At 41.7% G+C, this 24,296-nt stretch overlaps 1 protein-coding gene across 1 annotated transcript in view; it reads right to left on the reverse strand.

The window, feature by feature from the left end:
- Positions 1 to 3,219: 3,219 nt before the first annotated feature.
- The window catches only part of LOC148003488 (uncharacterized), a 28,080-nt gene continuing 7,003 nt past the window's right edge, over positions 3,220 to 24,296 (reverse strand). The window contains exons 3-6 of the mRNA XM_087567915.1: positions 10,487 to 10,646; positions 9,024 to 9,155; positions 8,172 to 8,355; positions 3,220 to 4,013 (exon numbers count right to left, since the gene is read on the reverse strand). Of these exons, the coding sequence (XP_087424041.1) occupies positions 4,008 to 4,013; positions 8,172 to 8,355; positions 9,024 to 9,155; positions 10,487 to 10,646 (482 nt within the window). The 3' untranslated portion in view covers positions 3,220 to 4,007. The remainder of the gene's footprint in view (positions 4,014 to 8,171; positions 8,356 to 9,023; positions 9,156 to 10,486; positions 10,647 to 24,296) is intronic.

Here is a 24,296-nt window from a genome sequence, read left to right on the forward strand (position 1 = left end):
TGTCCAGGGCTAAGGTTTGGAGAAATGGAAACAACCAGTTTTTACAAAAAGCTACTGCGGGCTACTGCGATGTCTCCATTGTATGTTGTCCCCAGCATTAGCCAGAACTCAGACAACAAATGGAGGTCAAAGGGATTCAGATTGGAAAGGAAGAAGTCAAAATATCACTGTTGCAGAGGATAGGGTAGTATACATGGGACACCCCAAAAGTTACAACAGAGAACTCCTAAGCCTGATAAACAACTTCAGCAAAGTGGCTGGGTATAAAATTAACTCAAACAAATCAGTAGCCTTCCTCTACACAAAAGATAAACAAGCTGAGAAAGAAATTAGGGAAATGACACCTTTCATAGTAGTCCCAAATCATATAAAAATACCTCAGTGTGACTTTTATCAAACAAGTGTAAGATCTGTGTGACAAGAATTTCATGATCTGAAGAAAGAAATTGAAGAAGATCTCAGAAAATGCAAAGATCTCCCATGTTCATGGCTTGGCAGTTGGAAGATAGTAAAAATGGCCATTTTCCCAAAGTGACCTACAGTTGCAATGCACTCTCCATCAAAATTCGATTCCAATTCTTCATAGGGTTAGACAGAACAATTTGCAAATTCATTTGGAATAACAAGTAACGCAGGATAGCTAAAACTATCCTCAACAATAAAAGGACTTCCCTGGGAATCACCATCCCTGAACTCAAGCAGTTTACAGAGCATGGTATGGTATTGGTACAGAGACAGGAAGATAGACCAGTGGAATAGAACTGCAGACCCAGAAATGAACCAGCACACCTATGGGCACTTGATTTTTGACAAAGGAGACAAAAGCATCCAGTGGAAAAAGGATAGCATTTTTAGCAAAGGGTGCTGGTTCAAATGGAGGTCAGCATATGCAGGAGTACAAATCATCGTCTTCTTATTGCCCTGTGTAAAGCTTAAGTCCAGGTGGATCAAGGACCTCTACATTAAACCAGATCACTCAAACTAATAGAAGCAAAAGCGGGGAAGAATCTTGAACACAAGGACACTGGAAAAAATTTCCTGAACAAAACACGAATGGCTTATGCTCTATGATCAAGAATAGACAAATGGGACCTCATAAAGGTACAAAGCTTCTGTAAGGCAAAGGACACTGTGGTTAGGACAAAACAGCAACCAACAGATTGGGAAAAGACCTTTACTAATCCTACAACTGATAGAGGGCTAATATCCAAAATATACAAGAACTCATGAAGTTGGACTGCAGGGAGACTAATAACCCTATTAAAAATTGCAGTTCAGAGCTAAACAAAGAATTCATAGCTGAGGAATATGGAGTGGCTGAGAAGCACCAAAAGAAATGTTCAACGTCTTTAGTTATGTGGGAAATGCAAATCAAAACAACCCTGAGATTCCACCTCACACCACTCTGAATGGCTAAGATCAAACACTCAGGCTATAGAAGACGCTTGCATGGATGTGAGAAAGAGGAACAATCCTCCATTGTTGGTGAGATTGCAGACTGGTACAACCATTCTGGATATCAGTCTAGAGGTTCCTCAGAAAATTAGACATTGCACTAGCGGAGGACCCAGCTATACCTCTCTTGCACATATACCCAAAAGATGCTCCAACATACAACAGGGCACATGTTCCACCATGTTCATAGCAGCCTTATTTATAATAGTCAGAAAATGAAAAGACCCCAGATGCCCTTCAACAGAGGAATGGAAACAGAAAGTGTGATACATCTACACAATGGAGTACTACAGAGGTATCAAAAACAATGACTTCATGAAATTCATAGGCAAAGAGAATGAACTAAAACATATCATCCTGAATGAGTTAATCCAATCACAGAAACACACACATGGTATGCACTCATTGATAAGTGGATATTAGCCCAAATGCTCAAATTCTCCAAGATTCACAGACCAAATGAAACTCAGGAAGGATGACCAAAATACTGATTCTTCACTCCTTCCTTTAAAGGAGAAGAAGAATCCCTATTGAAGGGATAGGGATGCAAAGTTTAAAACAGAGCCTAGAGGAATGTCCATTCAGAGTCTACCCCACATGTGGCCTATACATATACAGCCTTCAAACTAGATAAGGTGGATGAAGCTAAGAAGTGCAGGCTGATAGGAATTGGATATAGATGTCTCCTGAGAGGCACAGCCAGATCATGTCAAATACAGCGGTGAATGCTAGCAGCAAACCATTGAACTGAGAACTGGACCTCATTTGGAGGAATTACAGAAAGATTGAAAGAGCTGAAGGGACTTGCAACCCCATAAGAACAACCATGGCTGCCAAGCAGAGTTCCCAGAGACTAAACCAGTACCCAACCACTATACAGGGACTGTGCCATGGCCTCATCTGCATGTGTATCAGAGGATGGTCTTCTTGGGCACAAATGGAATGAGCAGCCCTTGGTCCTGCCTAGGCTGGGAAAGTGGATGGCTGGTGAAGGGAATACTTTTATAGCAGAGGTGGAGGGTGATGGTATTCGGACTTATTTCTGGAAAACAAGGAAGGAATAACATTTGAATTCGAAATGAGAAATATCCAACTAAAAATCAACAACAGCAAAATGGTATTTTGAGCTTCGAATCAAAAAAAGCCACAGTCAGGAAACAGAGAATTGTATGCCTATGGTTTTCTTCAAATATGCTCGGGGCCCAGGTAGGTTCTGGGCCTAGGCTGAACCAAGCAGGTTCCTGCCACTGACTGCTCCTCTATTCCTGTTTCCAGAGGCACCATGCAGATTAATATTGGGCCAGAGATGTGGGAAGAGCTGGTCAGAAGTAGCTTCCTTTCCTGTGGTCTCAGGATTATCTGCATTCCTGGGTGTTCAGCATTTTCTGCCCCAGGATTTGGGTGCAGGATTCCCGATGGCTTTAAACTCCCTTATACCATATTTATATGTCCTGGGAGGTATTACAGAAATATTAATGTTTATCCTATTAATTTGGTCAAAACTCTCATCGACAGAGTATAATTTAGAGGTAACTATATATTTGACAGCAAGCATACACAGTGGGTAATGTATGCATGATGAAGTTGAAATTCAGAGTTGGAAACACAGTGAACAGTGACTGTATAAATGCCTGTGAATCTCAGTCTGACTGGGAAGTGATTTGATGCCCAGTCCCCATGAGAAAGCAGAGATCCATCCCTCCCTGATAGCTGTGGGACTTCAGATGTTGACACTAATGATCAATAAAGAAGGTTCTTAAGAGTGAAGAGTTTGAGATTACTACTTTATTGACCGGAATACATCCAATTTACTTGATAGTAACCAGATGCAGGTAGTCAATATATACAGTCTATATCCTTATCAAAATAGAAAAGCAAATGAACAAAACAACAACAGATAAATAATAAATCTTCAAATGAATAGAAGGAAAACCAAATAACCAAAACAATTAAAAATTAACCAAACTTTAAATAGAAGAATTGCGCTAAGTATTCTTTTGCTGCTCCTTTTGCAGAATAGACTTATAGCCTGTGGCTTGCCTTGGAGACATAGTAGACAAGCAGTTAGTGATGGTAACAATCTTTTCGAGAGGAGTGGAAGTAGGTCTGTTTTGTTGGAGTGGGGGTATTAAGGAAAAAGCCTACCAATACTGAGTATAAATGATATTACAGACTTTGTCACAAAGTCTTTCCAATGTTGTGAACTGATCTCCATGAAACTCTTCTGGATGACCCATCAGGACAAGTACAAATTTACCCATGCACAGTCTTTCTGGATGACCTGCAGTTCTTGATTGATGTGCATCAGCACTTCTCTGAGTCCCTCAAAAAGTACACACTTGTTGGAGAGGCTGAGGTGAAAGTACAGCCTATTCAATCCAAAGAAGTTAAACCAAAGGAGGAAAATGCAGTCCACAATTGCTATGGACACTACAGATGAGACGCAATAGTGGTGTATTTGCTGTGCACACTTAGTTCTCCTCCTGTAGCTCTTCTCTCCAAGGGAGATCTTGTCCTGGTCCGTGTCATGTTCGAGTTTCTGCTGGAGAATTTCAGACCTAGCAGAGCAAGGGAATAAAGATTTATTGAGTGGTTGTCAATTCAGCTCTCCCTCTTACATCAGCTCTATTCAGTTGGACAATCCAGCATGACCTGTCAGCTGAGGTCAGTCCCTGCATCCCCAAGTGACATAGAGTACCTGCGCTTGGATTTATATCTCAGCTTTTAACACTGCTAGAATTTGAACTGTGGACTATGCACTGTGCTGGGATTAAGAGAAAAATGAGCATTTTTCCCCACTGGTCCAGGTATATGACATTGAATAATAACATTGTAGCTATGTCTGAATCTGAGTTCAAGAGAGGTATGAGCAAACTAGAATACCATGTGGATTCCTTCTGGAGAACATGCCCAGAATTGAGGTGAAATTTCTGATTATGTTAGCACTGAAGGAACCCGTCTAGTTTCCATTTGTAACCACTGTATCTGCAAATACACAGAGAAGCCATCTCACTTCAAATTCATGCTCACCGCACAGATCCTGTAATCACTGAGAATGTGCTCCATGCAAATCTTCCCAGCGTACACGTGGACATTAGAGGTGATTGTCATGTAGAAACAGAACAGCACCCCTGCAAGTCTATGGCTAGTGTAAGGCAATTTGTTAGAGGACAGAAGAGAAAATGTCCTCAGATCTTTCCGGAGAGATCACAGGAAGAAAGGAGTAGAACATAGCAAGAAATGCAGAGGATCATATATATTGTTTCATGGGCAAAATTCACATGAACTGTACCAGAACAATACTCTGAGTAGCTCCTTAGCTGCCTGAGGCTGAAATCCAGGTGGGGTGGTCATCCACCCAAAAAGGGTATTTATATAGGGAAAGGATATTCAAATGGCTTCTTCCAGCCTATGTTCCTACCTGAACATTAATGCTTAATGTAAAGATTCCCCAGGATTCGCTGGAGGCATAAAAACAAATGTTGAGTGGGATATGTACATAGTGGCCAGACCTATAGACAGCTCAGTCAGTGATGTGCTGTCCTCCCATAAACCGTCATAGACTCAGGGTTCTTTCCCCATTAACAATCTGGCTTAGCAAGTTCCAAAGGCCGTGTAGAGCTGTCTTGTTGCTCAGCAAAGGATCATATGTTGGTGGTGGACTAGACTCTTGTTCTTGTTCACTCTTTCAGACTTTCCCCAAAGAGTGCAACTTCTTCTAATCGGAGCTGTCTTTACCATAGCCTGAGTGACTTCATGCCCAAAGCTAGAATCATAGGAAATCTCCATAACCAGGATCCAAATCAACAAATTTTCTCCCCGTAATGTGATTGTTCCACAGATAATTTGAATAAGTAAGTAAAAGCTTGCATGGATTATCTCACACTGAATCAGAATCTATGGAAGGGCTCCATCGTATGGTACACTTTTACTCCTTGGCTGATGGACGTCTGGATAGATTCTCCTTCAAGGTTACTCTGGGACCACTACAACATTGATGCTCCCTAGTTGCAATGGCAATACCTACTCCTTGTTGTGGAATCACTGGGTTAACTAAAACTTCTGTTCCACTTTCTGAACATGGCTTCTCATAGGGCTACCTGTTCTTACACTGTCAGACCCATTTGAAGCTCATCATTTCTCCTAACCCATTGAGGCTGAAATTAACTGAGAGAAAATGATGTTGATCGACAGCACTTGCAGAATGCTACACAGATAACATAGAGGAGCGCTTTGGATTATCTGTGCACCTGAAGGGGTTCCTGAAACTGCCCTGTTCTTGCACCACAGCATAGCTATGGGACTGTTTCTGGATGACGATACAATTCCAAGCAACTCAAATTCTCAATGAATAAAATCCAAGCCAAACTCCCAGGGGAAGTTGTAGTGTGCCAAGGTAGCTCGAAAGAAATGGTAGCAGGCAATGTGGAAAGCAACCTTGGAGAAGACACAGTGAGTGACATAACCTTCCAGTGGGCTTTCACAATTCACAAAGAACAGAGAAGCAACATAAACTCATGGATTTTATAGAGAAGCCTTGCCTTTACCTCCCAGTACTCCATTCCTTTGATGTGCTCCAAAGGATTTCAATGCAGATCAGTAGTTTTGCCCCTAATCACTTGAAAATCTAACTTTACAGGTGTTTTTGTGTCCTCTTTTTGGGGGTTGCATTTCTAAAGGATTGTATTGTCCTGCTTCTACACCATAACAAAAAGGGACCTGCAAGCTCTAGGCCTGTACCATTTGTTACCCCTGTTAAACACGACTCACTTGAACATATTTCCACTCCTCCCCCAGACTTCACAAGATAATTCTGTTCTGAAATTTTTGGAAATAGAATAAATTAGTAATTTAAGTGTCCTTTTGCTGTACAGAGCTAGATGGAGATGCCAAATGACTGGGCAGCTCTATTTCATGTTCCATGGATGTAAAGTGAACGCTTAGAGTACTTTTCTCATGAAACTTGGAAATAGAGGGAAACACACGTTCACTACTGCAAACACACACACACACACACACACACACACATATATACCCACACACACACCACACACACACACACACACACACAAACACACACACAAACACAGACACAGAGATACACACTTGCATGCACAAATGAAAACTTTGCTCTTATGCAGCACATTTCCTGTTGAGTGAGGAATTAGTGGGAACAATGCTGTGTACAAGTCTCTTAGACACAAGCAAGATGTGCTGCCCTGGCCTGTACTCATTTCCACTTCAGGAAACCTTTCTATGCAGATACTTGCTGGTGCGACAAGTAAGTTACATGTTCTGCACAGATAGCCTAAACAACACAACATCAAATCCCCGAGAGAGAGATTTCTAGGAAAAGACTCCATCAAGCTCTATGCTGACTCATCATAGGCCCCTCACTAAAGCTACCCTGTTTCCTTCATAGAAGACTTTGGAAGCATCAGAGAAGACAGTGACTCACGGTCAGTTACCAGGAACATTTGACCACATTAGAGTTCCTGTAATATTAAAACAACCTCAATGTCAGTCAGAAAAAGGCTAAATAAATAACATACAGTGAATTTTCTGAAATGCAGCACTGTGTACAATATTGAGAGGGAATCTATCCTGAAAGAATGCAGTGCCCATGATATAGTCAGCAAAGCAATGTCAGCAGAGGGTTGCACTCTAGGATTCCATGCAATATCATGGGGAAGCCAATAAGACAATCCAGAACCTTCCCGGGGGATAACTCTGTTCAGGTAAAGTGAAGAAATCTAATCCTTATTTTTAAAATAGGTGAATGGTTTAAGAATGTGTTGAGACAAATAAGAGAGGGGGCTCATCTTGGAACTGGACGAATGATGCAAAGACTGCTGGCCAGCACAAAACAGGAAGCTTCATGTTTGTTGAGAGACCTAGGCTTAAAGGACTAAGTTAGATAATGACTGGACAAAACTGCATGTCATGAACTGGCCTCCCCGCATGCTCCCTAAGATGCAGGTCAGCACAGCAATGCACCTTTCTTGGTGAGAATTGGGGGTACATATGGATAACTTTGTTCTTGAAGTCTCAAATCTCTCATGCCAGCCCTCAGCCTTTGAGAAACCTTTTCCACATCCTTGCTCTTCTAACCAGCTTCAGGTTGTAAGGCCCAGTTATGAACTCTCCAGGAGCACTCAAATAAGACAGGACTGACATGCTGATACACAGGCTCTGTAGTTACCCAAGATCTAAGAAGCATGAAGTCACCATCTTCATATACAGGGACATGAGGGGAGGAAGAACAAAAGCCACCACAAATGACAATGAGAACCATTTCTTTGGCATTTCCACCAGGCTCTCCTCCTTGAAAACTACTTACTTCCTGAGTCTTACACGATCCCTGTAAAGAAAATGGGCTCTGGGCTTTTGCTTCATCCCTCAAAGCCCTGCTCTAGTCTAAAGAGGGGCTCCCACATAACACCCTCCATACATAATGACATGTAGTTCTCTGCTGTGTGATCAACCTATTTCCCTTAATGAAGTGCAGATTCTCGAAGAGCAGGAGCATTTGCTTTCCAAACATGCAGTTTCTTGAAAAGGGGCTATCTCCACAGAAAGCTTTGTAAACCATCACATGAATGAACACTTGGATGAGACCTAGGTCAGGACATGGATCAGTCAATAGACAGTTACATTGGTTTGTCTATGGTTATGGTAAGACCTGAGGACAACCCGACCCTGAGCCCTAACCCTACCTGCTGTGGCTTGGCTCTGGGGTCACAGATGTTCATTCCGGCCTCTTCACAGAGCCTCTTTGCCTCCACAGAGGATGCTGGCAGTGCAGTCTGCTCCACCAGCAGTTCTCTCTTCTCATTCAGCAAAATCTGTATATTGTTCTTCAATTGAGCTTGTTCACGCAGGAGGTGGTATTGCCTGATGCTGAACCACAAACAAAAAATGGTAATCCCAGCTAGCTTCTATTTGCCTGTCACTCCTGCAAGTCCAATCATCCCTTCAAGGGTCCTCATCCTCAGAAATCCCCAGAATAGAGCCACACTATACAAGTTAGCACCAATTAGAGGAGGTCAAATCCAGAGCACACATTAAACATGAATCAAAGTACTTCTGAAAATCCTGACACTAAGACGGTTTATATAAATCAAGGTAGAAGAGATGGTCCATAAGCGAGCTCGTATGTCCATGGTATGGTGAAACCATCTTCACGTTGTGGGGAAAGCCCGTCTGAGGGGGAGTTGAAGACCCAATAGCTATAGATTCTTTCCATGTGTTTCTCATGGATCACAGATCTTTAAATCTCCTGTCAGAGTCCTAGAGATTCAGAGTTGATTGATATTCCCATCATGGTGCAAACCTTTTCTATCTAGAGGAACTTTAACGGGGAAAATAACAATTGGAGGGTCTTCTACACCCTTCTCATGTAGGACAACTGAGTCCAAGAGCTACAAATCCGAGACCCTTGCCAGGAGGCAGGCTTCTTGTTAAGAGTCAGACACTACAGAACCAGAGCCCTGACTTTGGTTCAAAGTCATACAGGACAGAAGCATTCCCTGCCTAGTGCTGGGTTCTCATCTCTGTCTGCGACTCACCGGTAGGAACTGTTCACTTGTATGAGCTCCTTGTACCTCTCCATGGCATCACTTATTGAGTTGGTCATCATTTGCATAGCCATCATTCTCATCTCATGTTCAGATTGAAGGACTGGCAATTCGACATGCAGCCTGGGTTAGGTCATGGCCAAAGGAACAAATAATGTTTTGAACTCACGATTTCAGAATTAGGTGAAATGTAAACAAAAATATATAATAAAAAATTTAAAATTCAAGGAATGGTGGAAGGGAAGAAAATGGCAAACTCAAAAACCAGACCAAAACCCAACAGTGAGACTCAATCCACAGAAAATATTTCTGTGTAAATAAGCAAACATTTGTTTTGAAATAAGGACTCCTTGGAATCCTGAGAGATATGGTTCTGCAAAGACTCACTATATAGGAGGGGGCAGAGCCTGAGAGCTGCCTGTTTGGGAATAACAACTGTCAAGACCACAGTGACCATTTCTAAGTCACAATAAACAATCCCTGGATAGTTAAAAAAATAAAAAAACTAAAGATCAAAGCAGGTGAAACAAATTAGGTGAAATCAGACTGTTCTCTCGATTACTTAAACTCAGTATGTACCACATACTTGCTCCTTCAAAGTATTTGTACTGGTTAAGTTTATTATCCCGGGCACAGGACAACAGAGCCACGGTACCAGTTGGAGGGACCTGACCTTCACGAGCTGGCCAGGTGAGCATGATGGAATTGACTAGTTCAGGAAGAAGATTCCTCCAGTCTGTGCCACAGCTTTGGGCCCAAGAGAAAGCTGTGATGACATTTCTCTTGTTTTGAAAGCAGGTATACTCAATCCTTGGTTTCTATCGTTACATGAATTCCCAGAGGGCATAATTAAGTTTGACCGGGAAGAGGATTTATAGCACCTCCTCCCCTCGGGAGAGTCCTGGGTGCCACCAAGGTATACAGAAGGAGCAAAGTGCTCTTTTGATCACTGTGGGCCTCCACGTACTCATCACGATCATGACCTGCAAAGTGTTGATCAAACAAATCCTCAGACCCCATCAAAGGTCCCAGACGTCCTGATCCTGAGTAAAACACCACATATACTTCCACATACACACATAGCAACCCATATCCAAACACATTTAGAATGCCAACTACATGCATGGAGGTGCCATAGAATCAGTGTATAATGAACAAATTCAGAGGAAAGAGTGATGACGTGCAGGCATTTCATTCACACACACAGTTGCAGCAAGTGTGAAAAGGTCCTTCTAGCTGTTGACAGAACCAATGCTAATCCAAGAGGCTCAGGGTCAAGTACAAAAGAGGTTGACCCTAAACACACAGCACCTAGCTTATCTCACAAGCAAATGCCTGCCAAAGCTCCTTAAAATCCAGAATGAGAGGTGAAACTTTCTCGTGCTATGAGTAAATCTTGAGGTAGCAGAGAGAAAGCGCAAGACAGTGAACAGGTTACTGGGCATAATGACTACCTGTGGTCCCACTCATCATAGATATAAAGATCCAGGATTTGATAAAGTTCATCCCTCTCGAATTGACACTTCTGGATTTCAAATTTGAGTTCCTCCAGTTCCTTTAGACACTCCTCTTGCTTACTGATGACATTTTGGGATGATGCCTTCCTACCAAAACCTGTAGACAGATAAACCCAAGTGAATTTGCATATTTGATGGACCATGGGCAGAATAGATCATTCTGAATCCGAAAAGGAGGTTGAGGAAGGGGAAATGGTAGAGACTGGGTGAATCCCTGAAAGAGCAGAAAAGCTTTCTTAAAGGTTGATTCTTAAGCTATGTCCCTCTTCCCAACCTCTAATGCCATACACGTGCCACACTCACTATTACACAACTCCCGGCACTGAAAGTTATAATCTGACTGAGACATAAACATCTGCGACATTGTTATCTCATATCAGATGTGGTGCAGATAATCCTGGAGTTCATAATGACTTCATAATGCTTAGCACCATCAAGCTCTAACCAAGTGTGGTCCAGCCCAAAGTGTCTGAGAACTCAATTCATGACTAGGGGTGCATCCTTCCTTGTTCTCGCCATCAGAGACTTCTGTAACATACAGTAATCTAGAGGATAAAGTGCTTCAACTCCCAACCATGGATGGTCACATTGTTAATCTCACAGTGCCTACTCCTGCCAATCATTGACACTCACAGTTAAAAAGCTTCAAGAAAAGACACTGAAGTCTTACAACTTTATGGCTTTCTCTCAAATTAAAGATCAGGAACTCCTGACTCTTGGTTTGCCTTTGAAAATCCCAAGGCTCCTGTTTGTAAGGCCTAGTCTTAGAAGGCACATCTCAAACCTACCTCCTTGAGGATGTTCCCCAACTCTGCCCACGACTCACCAAGCCTTCCCCAGAATGATTTCCTCCTTCTTGTTTCACTAGAGACGGGGTCAGCTTCCCTCTGACCTGGTGCGGTCTCTCCTTGATCAACACTTTCCTTCCGAAATAGCCTGAGCAGCTGGCGAAACATGCCTGCTTGTGAACCCAAAGGGAACTGAAGTAATATCCCAAAGGCAGTTGGTGTCACCACAACACTGGTGACATCACAAAAGATTCTAGGGATCTCTTAGATACAATAGACTGTCCAGTGAACATCTTACTGATGATGTCATTGGAAAATTCTATGGCCTACCTACTAACCAGCTTTCCCCACACTGATGAATTTCTGTGGGGAACCTTTCCTCCTGTCTCCCATGTGTCACTGGGAATACCATTTGGCAACCTCTATTTCAAAGCTAGATATGTCTCTCTGCTTCATTAGAAGGCAACAATGCTTTTGCTGGGGAGGGTTGCTTACAACCCTGATTTGGAGAACAGATTTTTCTTAGCACCCAAATCTCTAGGGGCCAAGGAGGGGGCAGTTTTTTCTTAAAAGTAAATCTACTACCCGAGACAATGCATGTGACATACATTTCGATTCTTAAGCTTTTCCCTTTTTGTGGAGGCCAATATGTTTCTTCTATACCTCTGAGTGTATAAAACCGAGAAATAGTTGATTAGTGTGCAGTCCTTGACAGCTGACATTGTTTCCAATTACATATCCATGTATTTCACAAAATCAATGGTCTATAATCCTATTTTTTTGCAATAAAAACTCCTTTTTCTTGGGAACATAGGGACCAACTACAGGGCATATATAAAATAATAAATTTCTTTCCCTTTTATATATTAAGTAGGGCATCCTCCCTTTCTCAAACATAACAAGAAAATTAAATTGGACGTCAGTGAGCAAATGTCAACTTGGAGCTTGTGTTACTACATTGTAACTATATAGCCATCACTTCTCCAATATCATTCTTCCTGAATAGGCAAGTCTAGGCATGAGAATATTGGGGGCTGCACCATGATCATTTACTCCTACCAAACATAAGAATCAGGAGGATGGGAAGGGAGTGGAATGGCCTCAGTTCAGGTTGAACCTCAATTTTAATGGGTCCATAAGTTCAGGAGGGAGTCCATTTGGCATTGTGATATATGGATTCTGTCTTCTTATCCTTGGTGTTATAATTCCACCTGAATGTGTGCTATAATGCCACTCCACCTCACAGATGTAAGAGTGAAAATCATGTCTGACCTTTCTGGGAAGAGCTCTGCCTTTTACTACCATCTAGAGTTATACAATATCACTTTACAAAGCTCAGAAGAGAGGGGTGCAGATGTGCACCCCTTAGAAGTTGAGGATCTTTTCTTCTAATTAAGGCACTTGTTTTTCCTATGTAATTTTTCCCTTCCTCTTTTACTAATGGTGGCTGACTTCTTTCCTGGCCTGAGGTAAACTGGAGTCCAATCTTTTGGATTACTGAACCTTCTATTTTTGAGATGACCAGCCCACCAAGGGTCCTACTGCATACAGAAGGTATGAATAAGTCTCATGGGCTGGAGTAAGTTAAAAACGTCTGTGACAACAAAGAACTGATTAAGAAAACAAGAGACCAGCTGCTCATCAAGATCACAGTTGTATGATAGTAAGAAAATGTGAATAGGGAATCAGGTGAAAAGATAAATTAATTAGGAGGTCATAGGCCTAGAAGGGTTAACCTTTGCTCTCAGTGGAGCTGCCATTCTTTCTGCCATTCCTCGCCCTCTGCCACAGGACCAGAGACTTCCCCAAAAAACTGGCTGGCCTTGCCAAAGACCTGGCAGGGCTTCTCCCTGTAGAATAGGAAATGCAGAGTCCATGAGGACTCAACAAGAGGTCTCCTCCACACAGGTTCCTTGTTGTCAAAGGGAAATGTTCCTGCAGAATCCTGCCATGGCAGCAGGAATTTCAACCTGGCTGCTCTTGGTTCAGCTCACTGGGTGCAGGCCTGAGGCCCAGGGGTATCTGGGGAAAGAAGTAGCAGGCACTACCTCACAGCTCTCTCTTTGTTGGATGCAACCGCTAGGATTGTGATGGGATTTTTTTTCTTTGTGTGTTTATTAGAAATACCTACAAAGCTGATTAAAGTTGCAACATGCCTTCATACCCAGCGTGCAGAATGTTTTTAAATCATTGTTGTTCCTGTTGTATGTTTGGATTTTGTTTTTTCATCCCCTCAGGAAATTTCCCTGTGCTTAGAATGTTAAGCACGTGCTCGGGAGGGATTGATTATTCAAGTTAGCCAAAGTTTTTGTTCTCAGTATACACTCCACAGATGATGCCATTTCTTACTTTCAAATAAGAAAACAGTCATAGAGAAGTAAATTAACCTGTAAGCTATCACAGAAGAAACACATCACGATTGTGGAATGGCACCCCAGTATTTTGTATTTCCTAAGTTATTTTTATTTTAAACTTCTTTTTTCTTTTTCTTTTTTTTCCCTCATCATAGGTTTGTTTATTTTTTAAGAAGATTTAAAGCAGTGAGGTAACACAATGGAATTCTGTAATAGTCTACAACTACCATTGCATTCTGTGAGACCTTCCTGTAGAAAGAGATCCTACTGTCATTTTGGAATATGAGAAGTCATAGTAATGGGCAGACCAGTCTTGATAATAATACAATCTAGAATTAGTTTGGAAGCTTCTTTTGCCACCAGCATGCTTTCAAGCAGAAGCGCTTGAAAGAGCCTGGCAGAAGGAGGTTCATGTCCTCCATTTCTCAGAGCAAGTACCATCATGTTGCTGTAAACTTCATCCTCACAGCAAAAACAGTGATGCATGGTCATGCACTGTTCCAAAGAAATGTCCTGGAGATCCTGAGTTCTATACAGAAGGTGTGTATTTCTAACACTGTCCTGTGTATGGTGTATATGTAGTGAGAGACACAGATGTATACAGAGAAAAGAAGAGATGAGAGTCCAGGAAAGATCATTGTTCTGTCATAGCCCTTTGCTAAAATCCCTGCCCTGTGGTAAACCAGGTCTGCCCCTTTACCTGTTTTTTTTTTTTTTTTCTTTTTTTTCCAGAGCTGGGGACCGAACCCAGGGCCTTGCGCTCTACGGCTGAGCTAAATCCCCAACCCCTATTTTAAAATTTTTTATTGGGTTTTTTGGGTACATTTCATTTTTTTTAAATCCTTAAATGTATATTTTTATTCCTCTCGTCCCATTTACAAGGTGGAATTTCACCTGTGATTGTTAGTCCAGATGGTTTGGTCAATGGCTTAGATATCACCTTGGCCTAGTTTCCTTGGCATAAGCTGAGTTAGAAGCAGACGCAAAGATTCAGGACCAACAAATAATGAATTCCACTACATCTGGATACCTAGCCTCACAGCCAGGAAGGGACTGGATTTCCATTCACTATTTAAAAAAAATGCAGTTCATTAACATGTAAAAAAATTTCTCACGTATATTAAAGTGTTTACCATGGTCATACAGTTTTCAAATACCTGGCATTCATCTTTTTCCAAATCCTAAATTTCTTTCTTATTCACATTTTCTTTTTTTGATTATTTCTTAGTATTATTATCATTTTTTAAAATTTTAGTTTTTTTAATAGATGTATACTTTTTATTCAAACGTTATTCCGTTTCCCAGCTTTTGGTCCATAACCCCCCTGCCTTGCCCTCTCCCATATGTATGGTCCCCCAATCCATGCCACTTAGAAACCCCTTCCCGGACAATCCCCTGCACTGAGGGTCCAACCTTGTTAAGAACAAGGGCTTCCACTTCCACAGGTGCCCCAACAAGGCTATTCTCTCCTACATATGCAGTTGGACCCCTGGATCAGTCCATGTATAGTCTTTAGCTAGTGGTTTATTTGGTTGGCATTGCTGTTCTTATGGGGTTGCAAGCGCTTCAGCTCTTTGAATCCTTCCTCTAATTCCCATAAATGGCGTCCTGTTCTCAGTTCAGTAGTTTACTGCTAGCACTAACCTCTTTATTTGACATGCTCTGGATGTGTCTCTCAGGGGAGATGTATATCTGGTCCCTTTCAGTAAGCACTTTTTAGCTTCATCAATCTTACCTAGTTTTGGTGGATGTATATATATTGGCCACATGTGGGGCAGGCTCTGAATGGCTGTTCCTTCGGTCTCTGTTTAGATTTGGCCTCCATATCCCCTCCTATGGATATTTTTGTTCCCCATTTTAAGAAGGAGTGAGAGCATCTGCACTTTGGTTATCCTTCTTCTTGAGTTTCCTGAGATCTGTAGATTGCATCTTGGGTAATTCTAGGTTTTGGTCAATATCCACTTATCATGAATGCATACTGTCAGTGAGGGGTGCTGAGAATCTGGAATAGAATGAGGGAGAAGAGATGTGAAGAAGGACTCCAAGACAAGAGTCTGATCAAGGCGACAATTTTATTTTTCCCCAAGGCTGAATTTGTACCATAAAAAGGGTAACAGAGAGAGGGGGGGAAGTAAGAAACATTTACCCACTCCAAGGACACAATATTCATGTGGTCAGGGAATCGGCTGATGTTGACAGGTTGTCAGAAAGGTCACAGGTTTGTCATATCTATTAGTCAGCAGGATGTTGGTTTTTCAGAAAGGTTACAGGTCATGACATTGGGTATCTTAATGTCACACGTTATCATATGATTATTCATCTTGACCACCACATTTGTATTAGTCTTCTGCAGCTGGCTGGGGATTTTCCATGAACCCAGTCATACTTAATGCTAACCATAATAATAACATCAATAATGGAGGGCTTCAAGGCCATCGCTCCCAACAGCATACCAAGTGTGTTTTTCTGTGATTGGATTACCTCACTGTGGATGATATTTTCTAGTTCTTTCCATTTGCCTATGCATTGAACGTAGTCATTGTTTTTGATAGCTTAGTGGTACTCCATTGTGTAGATGTACCACATTTTTCGAATCCATTCCTCTGTTGAAGGGCATCTGAGTTCATTCCAGCTTCTGGCTATTATGAATAAGGCTGCTATGAACTTAGTGGAGCATGTGTGTTGTTGTATGTTGGAGTATCCTTTGGGTATATGCCCAGGAAAGGTATAGCTTGGTCCTCAGGTAGTGGAATATTCAATTTTCAGAGGAACCTTCAGACTGATTTCCAGAGTGCTTGTACCAGTTTGCCATCCCAGCAACAATGGAGGAGTGTTCCTCTTTCTCCACATCCTCGCCAGCATCTGTTGTCACCTGAGTTTTTGATCTTAGCCATCCTGACTGGTGTGAGGTGGATTCTTAGGGTTGTTTTGATTTGCATTTCCGTGATGACTAAGGATGTTGAGCATTTCTTTAGGTGCTTTTCACGTATTTGATATTCCTCAGCAGAGAATGTTTTCTTTAGTCAGAACCCCATTTATTAACAGGGGTGTTTGGCTCTCTGCAATCTAACTTCTTGTGTTTTGTGTATACTTTGGATATTAGCCCTCTATCAGATGCAGGATTGGTAAAGATTCTTTCCCAATCTGTTGGTTGCCTTTTTGTCCTAATGACACTGTCCTTTGCCTTACAGAAGCTTTTCAGTTTTATGAGGTCCCGCCATTTGTCGATTCTTGATCTTAAAGCATAAGCCATTGGTATTCTGTTCAGGAAATTTTCCTTAGTGCTCATGTCTTTGAGACACTTCCCTACTTTTTAACTATTACTTTTAGTGTATCTGGTTTGATGTGGAGGTCCTTGATCCACTTGGATTTAAGCTTTGTACAGGGTAATAAGAATGGGTCAACTTGCATGCTTCTACATGCTGACCTCCAGTTGATCCAGCACCATTTGTTAAAAATGCTATGTTTCTTCCATTGGATGCTTTAACTCCTTTGTCAAAGATCAAATGACCATAGGTGTGTGGGTTGATTTCTGTGTCTTCAATTATGTTCCCCTGATCTGACTGTCTGTATGCCAATACCATACAAACTATTGCTCTGTAATACTGCTTGAGGTCAGAGATGGTGATTTCCCCCAGAAGTTCTTTTATTGTTGAGTATAGTTTTTGCTATCCTGGGTTTTATATTATACCAAATGTCGGCAAATTGCACTTTTTACCTTTTTAAAGAATTGAGTAGGAATATTGTTGGTGATGGCATTGAATCTGTAGATTGCTTTTTGCAAAATGGCCATTTTTTACCATATTCATCCTGCCAATCTATGAGCATGGGAGATCTGGACATCTAAGATCTTCTTCAATTTCTTCAGAGATTTGAAGTTCTTGTCATACAGATTTTTTACTTGCTTGGTTCAAGTAACAGCATGTTATTTTATGTTATTTGGGACTATTGTGAAGGGTGTCATTTCCCTAATTTCTTTCTCAGCCTGTTTACCCTTTAAGTGGAGGAAGGCTACTGAATTTTTTGAGTTAATTTTATACTCGGACAGTTTGCTGAAGTTGTTGATCAGATTAAGTAGTTCTCTGGTGGCATTTTGGTGTTGCTTAAGTAGACTATCATATCATCTTCAAATATTAGTGTTTGATTTCATCCCTTCTAATTTTTATCCCTTTGACCTACTTTCATTGTTTGATTGCTATGTCTAGGACTTTCAGTACCATATTGAAAAAGTAGGGAAAGAGTGGGCAGCCTTGTCTTGATTTTAGTGGGATTCCTTCAATTTTCTCAGTTTAATTTGATGTTACCTAGGGTTTGATGTATTTTGCATTTTCCTATATTTAGATTCAGGCCTTGAATTCCTGATCTTTCCAGGACTTTATTAATGAGAGGGTGTTGAATTTTGTCAAATGATTTCTCAGCATCTAATGAAATGATCATGTGGTTTTTTTTCTTTGAGTTTTTTTATATGGTGAATTTCGTTGATGGACTTCCGTATATTAAACCATCCCTGCATCCTTGCCATGAGGCCTACTTGATCATGATGGATGATTGTTTGGATGTGTTCTTGGATTCAGTTTGCAAGAATTTTATTGAGCATTTTTGCATCAATATTAATAAAGGAAATTGGTCTGAATTTCTCTATCTTTGTTGTATCTTTGTGTGGCTTAGGTATAAGAGTAATTGTGGCTTCATGGAAGGAATTTGGTAGTGCTATGTCTGTTTCTATTTTGCGGAATAGTTTGGGCAGTATTGGTATGAAGTCTTCTATGAAGATCTGATAGAATTCTGCACTAAATCCATCTGGTCCTGGGCTCTTTTTGGAAGGGAGATGTTTAATAACAGTTTCTATTTCTTTATGAGTTATGGGGTTGTTTAGACGGTTCATTTGTTCCTGATTTAACTGTGGTACCTGGTATCTGTATAGAAAATTGTCCATTTCTTTCACATTTTACAGTTTTGTTGAATATATGTTTTTGTAGTAGGATCTGATGATCTTTTTAATTTCTTCAGATTTTGTTGTTATGTCTCCCTTTTATTTCTGATTTTATTAATTTGTATACACTCTCCGTGATCTCTGGTTAGTATGGCTAAGTGTTTATTTATCTTGTTGATTTTTTCAAAGAACCGGCTCCTGGGTTTGCTGATTCTTTTGATACTCGATTTTGTTTCTTCTTGTTTGATTTCAGCCCTGAGTTTGATTATTTCCTGCCTTCTACTCCTCTAGGGTTTATTTAATTTTTTTTCTAGAGCTTATAGGTGTGCTGTCAAGCTGCTGAAATATGCTCTCTCCTGTTTCTTTTTGCAGGCACTCAGCTGTGTGTTTTCCTCTTAGCGTTGCTTTTATTGTGTCCTATAAGTTCGGGTATGTTGTATCTTCATTTTCATTAAATTCTAAGAAGTCTTTAATTTCTTTCTTATGTCTCCAATGACCAAGTTGTCATTGACTTCAACCTCCATGTATATGTGGACTTTCTGTACTTTTTTTTGTTATTGATCAGCAGCCTTAGTCCGTGGTTTTTTGATAGGATGCATGGGATTATTTCTATCTTCCTGTATCTGTTGAGGCCTGTTTTGTGACCGATTATATGGTCAATTTTGGAGAAGGTACAATGGGATGCTGAGAAGAAGGTATATCCTTTGGTTTTAGGGTGGAATTTTCTATAAATATATGTTAAATCCATTTGTTTCATAACTTCTGGTAGTCTTTCTATGTCTCTGTTTAATTTCTGTTTCCCTGATCTGTCCATTGATGAAAGTGGCGTGTTTAAATCTCCTACTATTATTGTTTGGTGCAATGTATGATTTTTTTGAGCTTTAGAAAGGTTTCTCATTGTTTAGGGACACAACTGCTATATACTTGACAAATATAGCAATAACCCAGAACATCCGCAGGAAGCCTGTGACCGTTGGCCACATGAGGATGATTGTCTTTCAAAGTTCATCATGATTTTTGGTAAGATCTTCCGCGTAATTGGTGGCTTGGCTTCCCACAAACATGTTCCAGTTGTCTACAATCTACTCCTTAGACAGCATCTCATGCTTGTTTTTGTCTGACTCATACACCAGATGCCGGGCCTCAGCCTGTGCATGGTCATAGTCCTGAGGGAGGATCCAGTGGTGAATCTCATTCTAGTCCAGCTTCCCATCCTTGTTCAGATCTGGGAAATCATTGAACTGCTCCCCAGACAAAACCCAGTCTGTCTTAGGGCAATTGTCCTCATGGGAAAAAGATGGCCACAATGTACTCATCCTGGTCCACAAAACCATTCCCGTTCTTGTCGATATCCTCCAGGGTTCCAGAACTACAATCCCCTTCATATGTTCTAAATCCTCTTAGTGCAGAAAAGAAATGAACCCATCCTGAGTAGCTGTCAGGTCACCGTCAAGGCCTTAAACCTCCTCTCATCTCGAGGAGGCAACTTTTTAAAGTTGTGAAGAACAGAGCTATCTTGGAATTCAGCAAGGTTTCCCAGGTAGTAGCCATAGGTGGCCTGCTTGTATTCTTCCCAGGAGATATTTTCATCTATGTCCCTATCATAATCCTTCCAGAGTTTAGCCACATTATGGTTGATGGATATTTTCTGTACCTGTTTGATCCAAACTTTCAGGTCTTCAGTAGTAACAAGGCCGCCTCCATCACTGTCAATTGGATCAACAATTTTCCCCAGCCTCTCCTGCTCTCGTCCAGGCTTAGCTATCAAAGTCTTGGAGTCCTCCTTGCCCAGGAAGACCTCATGATCGTACAGGGAGCTGTGCTTGTTCTCTGGTGGCCACTCGCCCAGCTCTGAATCGGGACAAACCATGTGCTCCTTGCTCATCATGCTCTTGGCCCTGAACGCCAGGATCAGTGCCAGCAGCAGCCCATGGAGTGTCCCAGGCTGACACCATGCACCACAGTCACGATCAAAGGGAGGCAGCAGGGAAGTAGGGGCTCAGAGCAGCTTAGCCACTGTCCATCCCCAGAGAGGGCTTTTGTTACATGCCAAATGTTATCCCTTTTCCTGGTTTCCCATCCACAAAATCCCTTATAGCACAGCTCCCCCTTCTACTATGAGGGTGTTACCACATCCAACCAAACACCCAGGCCTACCTGCCTCCCTGTTCTGGTTTCCCCTACGCTGGGGCATCAAGCCTTGACAAGACAAAGGGCTTCATCTCCCATTTGTGCCCAAGAAGGCCATCTTCCTCTACATATGCAGCTGTAGCCATGGGTCTGTCCATGTGTACTCTGTGGATGGTGGTTTCGGCCCTGGGAGCTCTGGTTGTTTCTTACTGTTGTTCTTACGGGGCTGTAAACCCCTTCAGCTCCCTCAATCCTTTCTCTTACTCCTCCATTGGGGACCCTGATCTCAGCTAAATAGTTGGCTGCAAGCATCTGCCTCTGTATTTGTCATGCTCTTTACCCCACTCTTTTGAGCAGATCACAACAGTGCAACGAAGATTTATTGTCTTGGAGTGATGATCTGTAGACAAATAGATGATTTCTTAATTCTTAATGATGGTTCTATAAGAATTCCTAAAATTAGATTAGTAATTTTAAGCTTTTATAATAGGACTGCTATCATGTTTTCTCTGGTAATCAAAATTGCATTGAGAACCCTGCCTTTCTTAAAGTGTCATGAGTTAATTGCTTCTGCAATACCAAGCAGGTATCTACAAATTAGAGCCCATCCTAAGAGGGTATAAACCAATTAACTAAGGGTCATAAAAAGAGAACTAATGATTTACTATAGGTGCAAGGACGGAACATACATAATTGACTGGATTTGCCTATAGGTAATTTCACTTATTCTTTTCTCATAAAAATTACAGCTTTTAACTCTCCATGAATGTGTAGAGCCAGTGACAGATGGTGACGGTTTATCCTGATGATTACTCTTCATGGATATGCATGTAAACATTGACTGTCGTAAACTGATTATCCAACTTATGATTTGAATTCCTGTGCAAACTTGTGGTGAACTTTTCACCATGTGATGCTGTGTTCAGAAAGATATACAAATGCTGAGGACAAAGAGAGAGAAAGCTTTTTAGACAGAATTGAACAGAACAGAACAGAACTCAAGAAGAACTTAGAAGTAAAGGCCTAGCGTTGAGAGTAAGGCATTGAGAGTAAGGAAATTATTGTGTCATAAGAGCAAGATGAAAGGAGATAAGAAGAAGAGAGCAAGGAGAACCTTTTAAACCAAACTTTTTGGAGGCAAACTTTTGTAGAAATTTTAGGAAAACTGAACAACATAGAAATAAAAGTTAAAATCACTGCTCTTCAGTCAGGCTCACTTTCTAGCCTCTGCTCTTCAGTCAGGCTCACTGGCTAGCCTCTGCTCTTCAGTCAGGTTCACTGGCTAACCTCTGCTCTTCAGTCAGGCTCACTGGCTAGCCTGTCCTCTTCAGCTGGGCTCACTGGCCTATGGGGCCCTAGCACATTGCTTAACCATCTGCTCATGACTGCCTGACCACACTGATCACCTGACCGCCCTGACTTCTTAAAGTCATTCTCTAGAAAGAGCACAAGAAACCAAAGAGAAACACCACAGGGACCTTTTACAATGGGCTTTTTTCAACCTTAAGTACTTTCGTTATTTCTTTAGAAAAGTGAAATATAATTTCTGTAATTCATATGGCCAAGAGAGCTGTGCAGTAGTCATAGCTTTATGGAATTTGGTGCTAAATCAAAAGATTCCTTTATTCCATTACAATGTTATCTGTATGTTGTAAGATGTATCTTTGGAAAACACAACACCAAATTCCTAAAATCTAGATGTTTTAGGACATCAGCTCATGGAGAAACATAACTGCTTACCTATCTAGAGTTGCCTTTTTTGCTATACTGCAGGTACAATCAATTTTCCACACTACTTCCATGATATTCAAGAATGATTAAGAGAAAAATAAGATGAACATAATGGTCAGAAAGGGGATTCTGTCAAGTTGTCTTGTGTGGGACAAGATACCAAGCTATGACTGCTAAGCCTAAAACCATCTGTTCCCGAAACTGACAGAACTTACAGAAAATACATACTTTCTTATCATTCCTCTTCCCCGATGGTCAGAGATTTATTGAGCACCTACTACTGAAAGAGCGTACCCCAAAACGGGGTGGGGCGCCCCCAGGAATCACGAGAAGCCATTCGTGACGTAACAGCAAGAGGTAGCTTTATTAACGAGATCCCAGGTCTTAGCGGGATCCCGGGTCGACACGTATCTCACACAGGAGACAGAGGAATCAACCCCGAGCTTCCAAACTCGGGGGTTTATATAGGGGAGGTAAGGGGCATTCGCGAGGTTACACATGATTGGTCAATTCAAATGGTGCACGGTTAATTTTGGCGCGAAATGACATCAGCAAGGAGTATGTGTTATCTAGCAGCTCAGCAGGCAGGTAGGGTGGCTCATCTCACTCAGGGGGGTGAAGGAAGAAGGGGAGGGTGTCCTTGGGGAAGGAAGGATGGTCAGTGTCCTTGGGGCTGATAGCTGGTTTGGCAAGTCCTATCTCTGGCTCTCTCTCAGGCACATCCGGTCCTGCACATCCGGACTCTGACAATGAGCAACCTTTATGAAACTCTAGTTCTGCACATTCGGGCTCTGACAATGAGTAACCTTTATGAAACTCTAGTTCTACATTCCCCACTTCTTTTTTTGTTAATAGTTCTAATCCTAGAACTTCATGGAGAACTCAGCTTCATCTAGCATAACAGCTTGGTATTGTTGTCTTAACATGAGGATTCTAACCTGGACACTATCCAAGCCTATCCACCAAGGTCATGACTAGCTTTTAGAACTTCTAAGCTTATACAGACTGTGATCCCTGAGGCACAGTCCCAAGAAGTGTTAAGAGTACTAACATAGGCAATGTTACATCATTTGTAATGGAAATCAAGCCTATCCCACACCTATCTTGATAGAACCCAGGACAAACATGACTGAATTTCCCTCTAGGTCCCAGCTCTCAGCCCCAACAGCTAGTACACGGCTGGTGAGGGCTGAGAATTGACAGCTCTCAGGGTGGTCAGCAGCACCAGGTACGGTCCTTTCCAGCGAGGCTCGAGTGTCTGGGCTCAGTGTAGCTGCAACCTAGAACTGATGGGATGTCTCAGGGGTCTCCGGGGCATAGGCTGCTGTCAGCTGTGAGCAGATTTCTTTCTGTATCACCTGTAGGTCTTTTAGCCTGGCACAAAAATCGTTATTACTATGGCACTATGACATGTTGGTTCAGTAACATCATCTAATACAGTTGGGGGGGGGGGGGCTGAGGCCCCATATCAAAGGGGGTAAGGCTGAATCTGGAAAGGGTATTTCTTGCTCTGAAGAGAGCAAGAGGAAGGAGTGTCACCCAGTCTGCGCCAGTCTCCATGGTTAATTTAATTTGGTCAGGGTCTCTTTTAAAATTTTATTTATTTACTCTACCTGTCCTGAACTTTGAGGTCTGTAGATACAATGTAATTTCCAATTGACCTCTAAATACTTGTCCACACCCTGGCTTACCTTGGCAACGAAAGTAGGGCCTTTGTCAGACCAGATTACCTTGGGCATTCCAAATCCGGGGAAGATTTCTTCCAGAATCTTCTTGATGATTGCAGAGGCCGTCTCTCATTTGGTGAGGAA

This window comes from Rattus norvegicus, chromosome 9, assembly GCF_021556685.1.
Source record: "Rattus norvegicus strain SHRSP/BbbUtx chromosome 9, alternate assembly SHRSP_T2T, whole genome shotgun sequence".
NCBI lineage: Eukaryota > Metazoa > Chordata > Mammalia > Rodentia > Muridae > Rattus > Rattus norvegicus.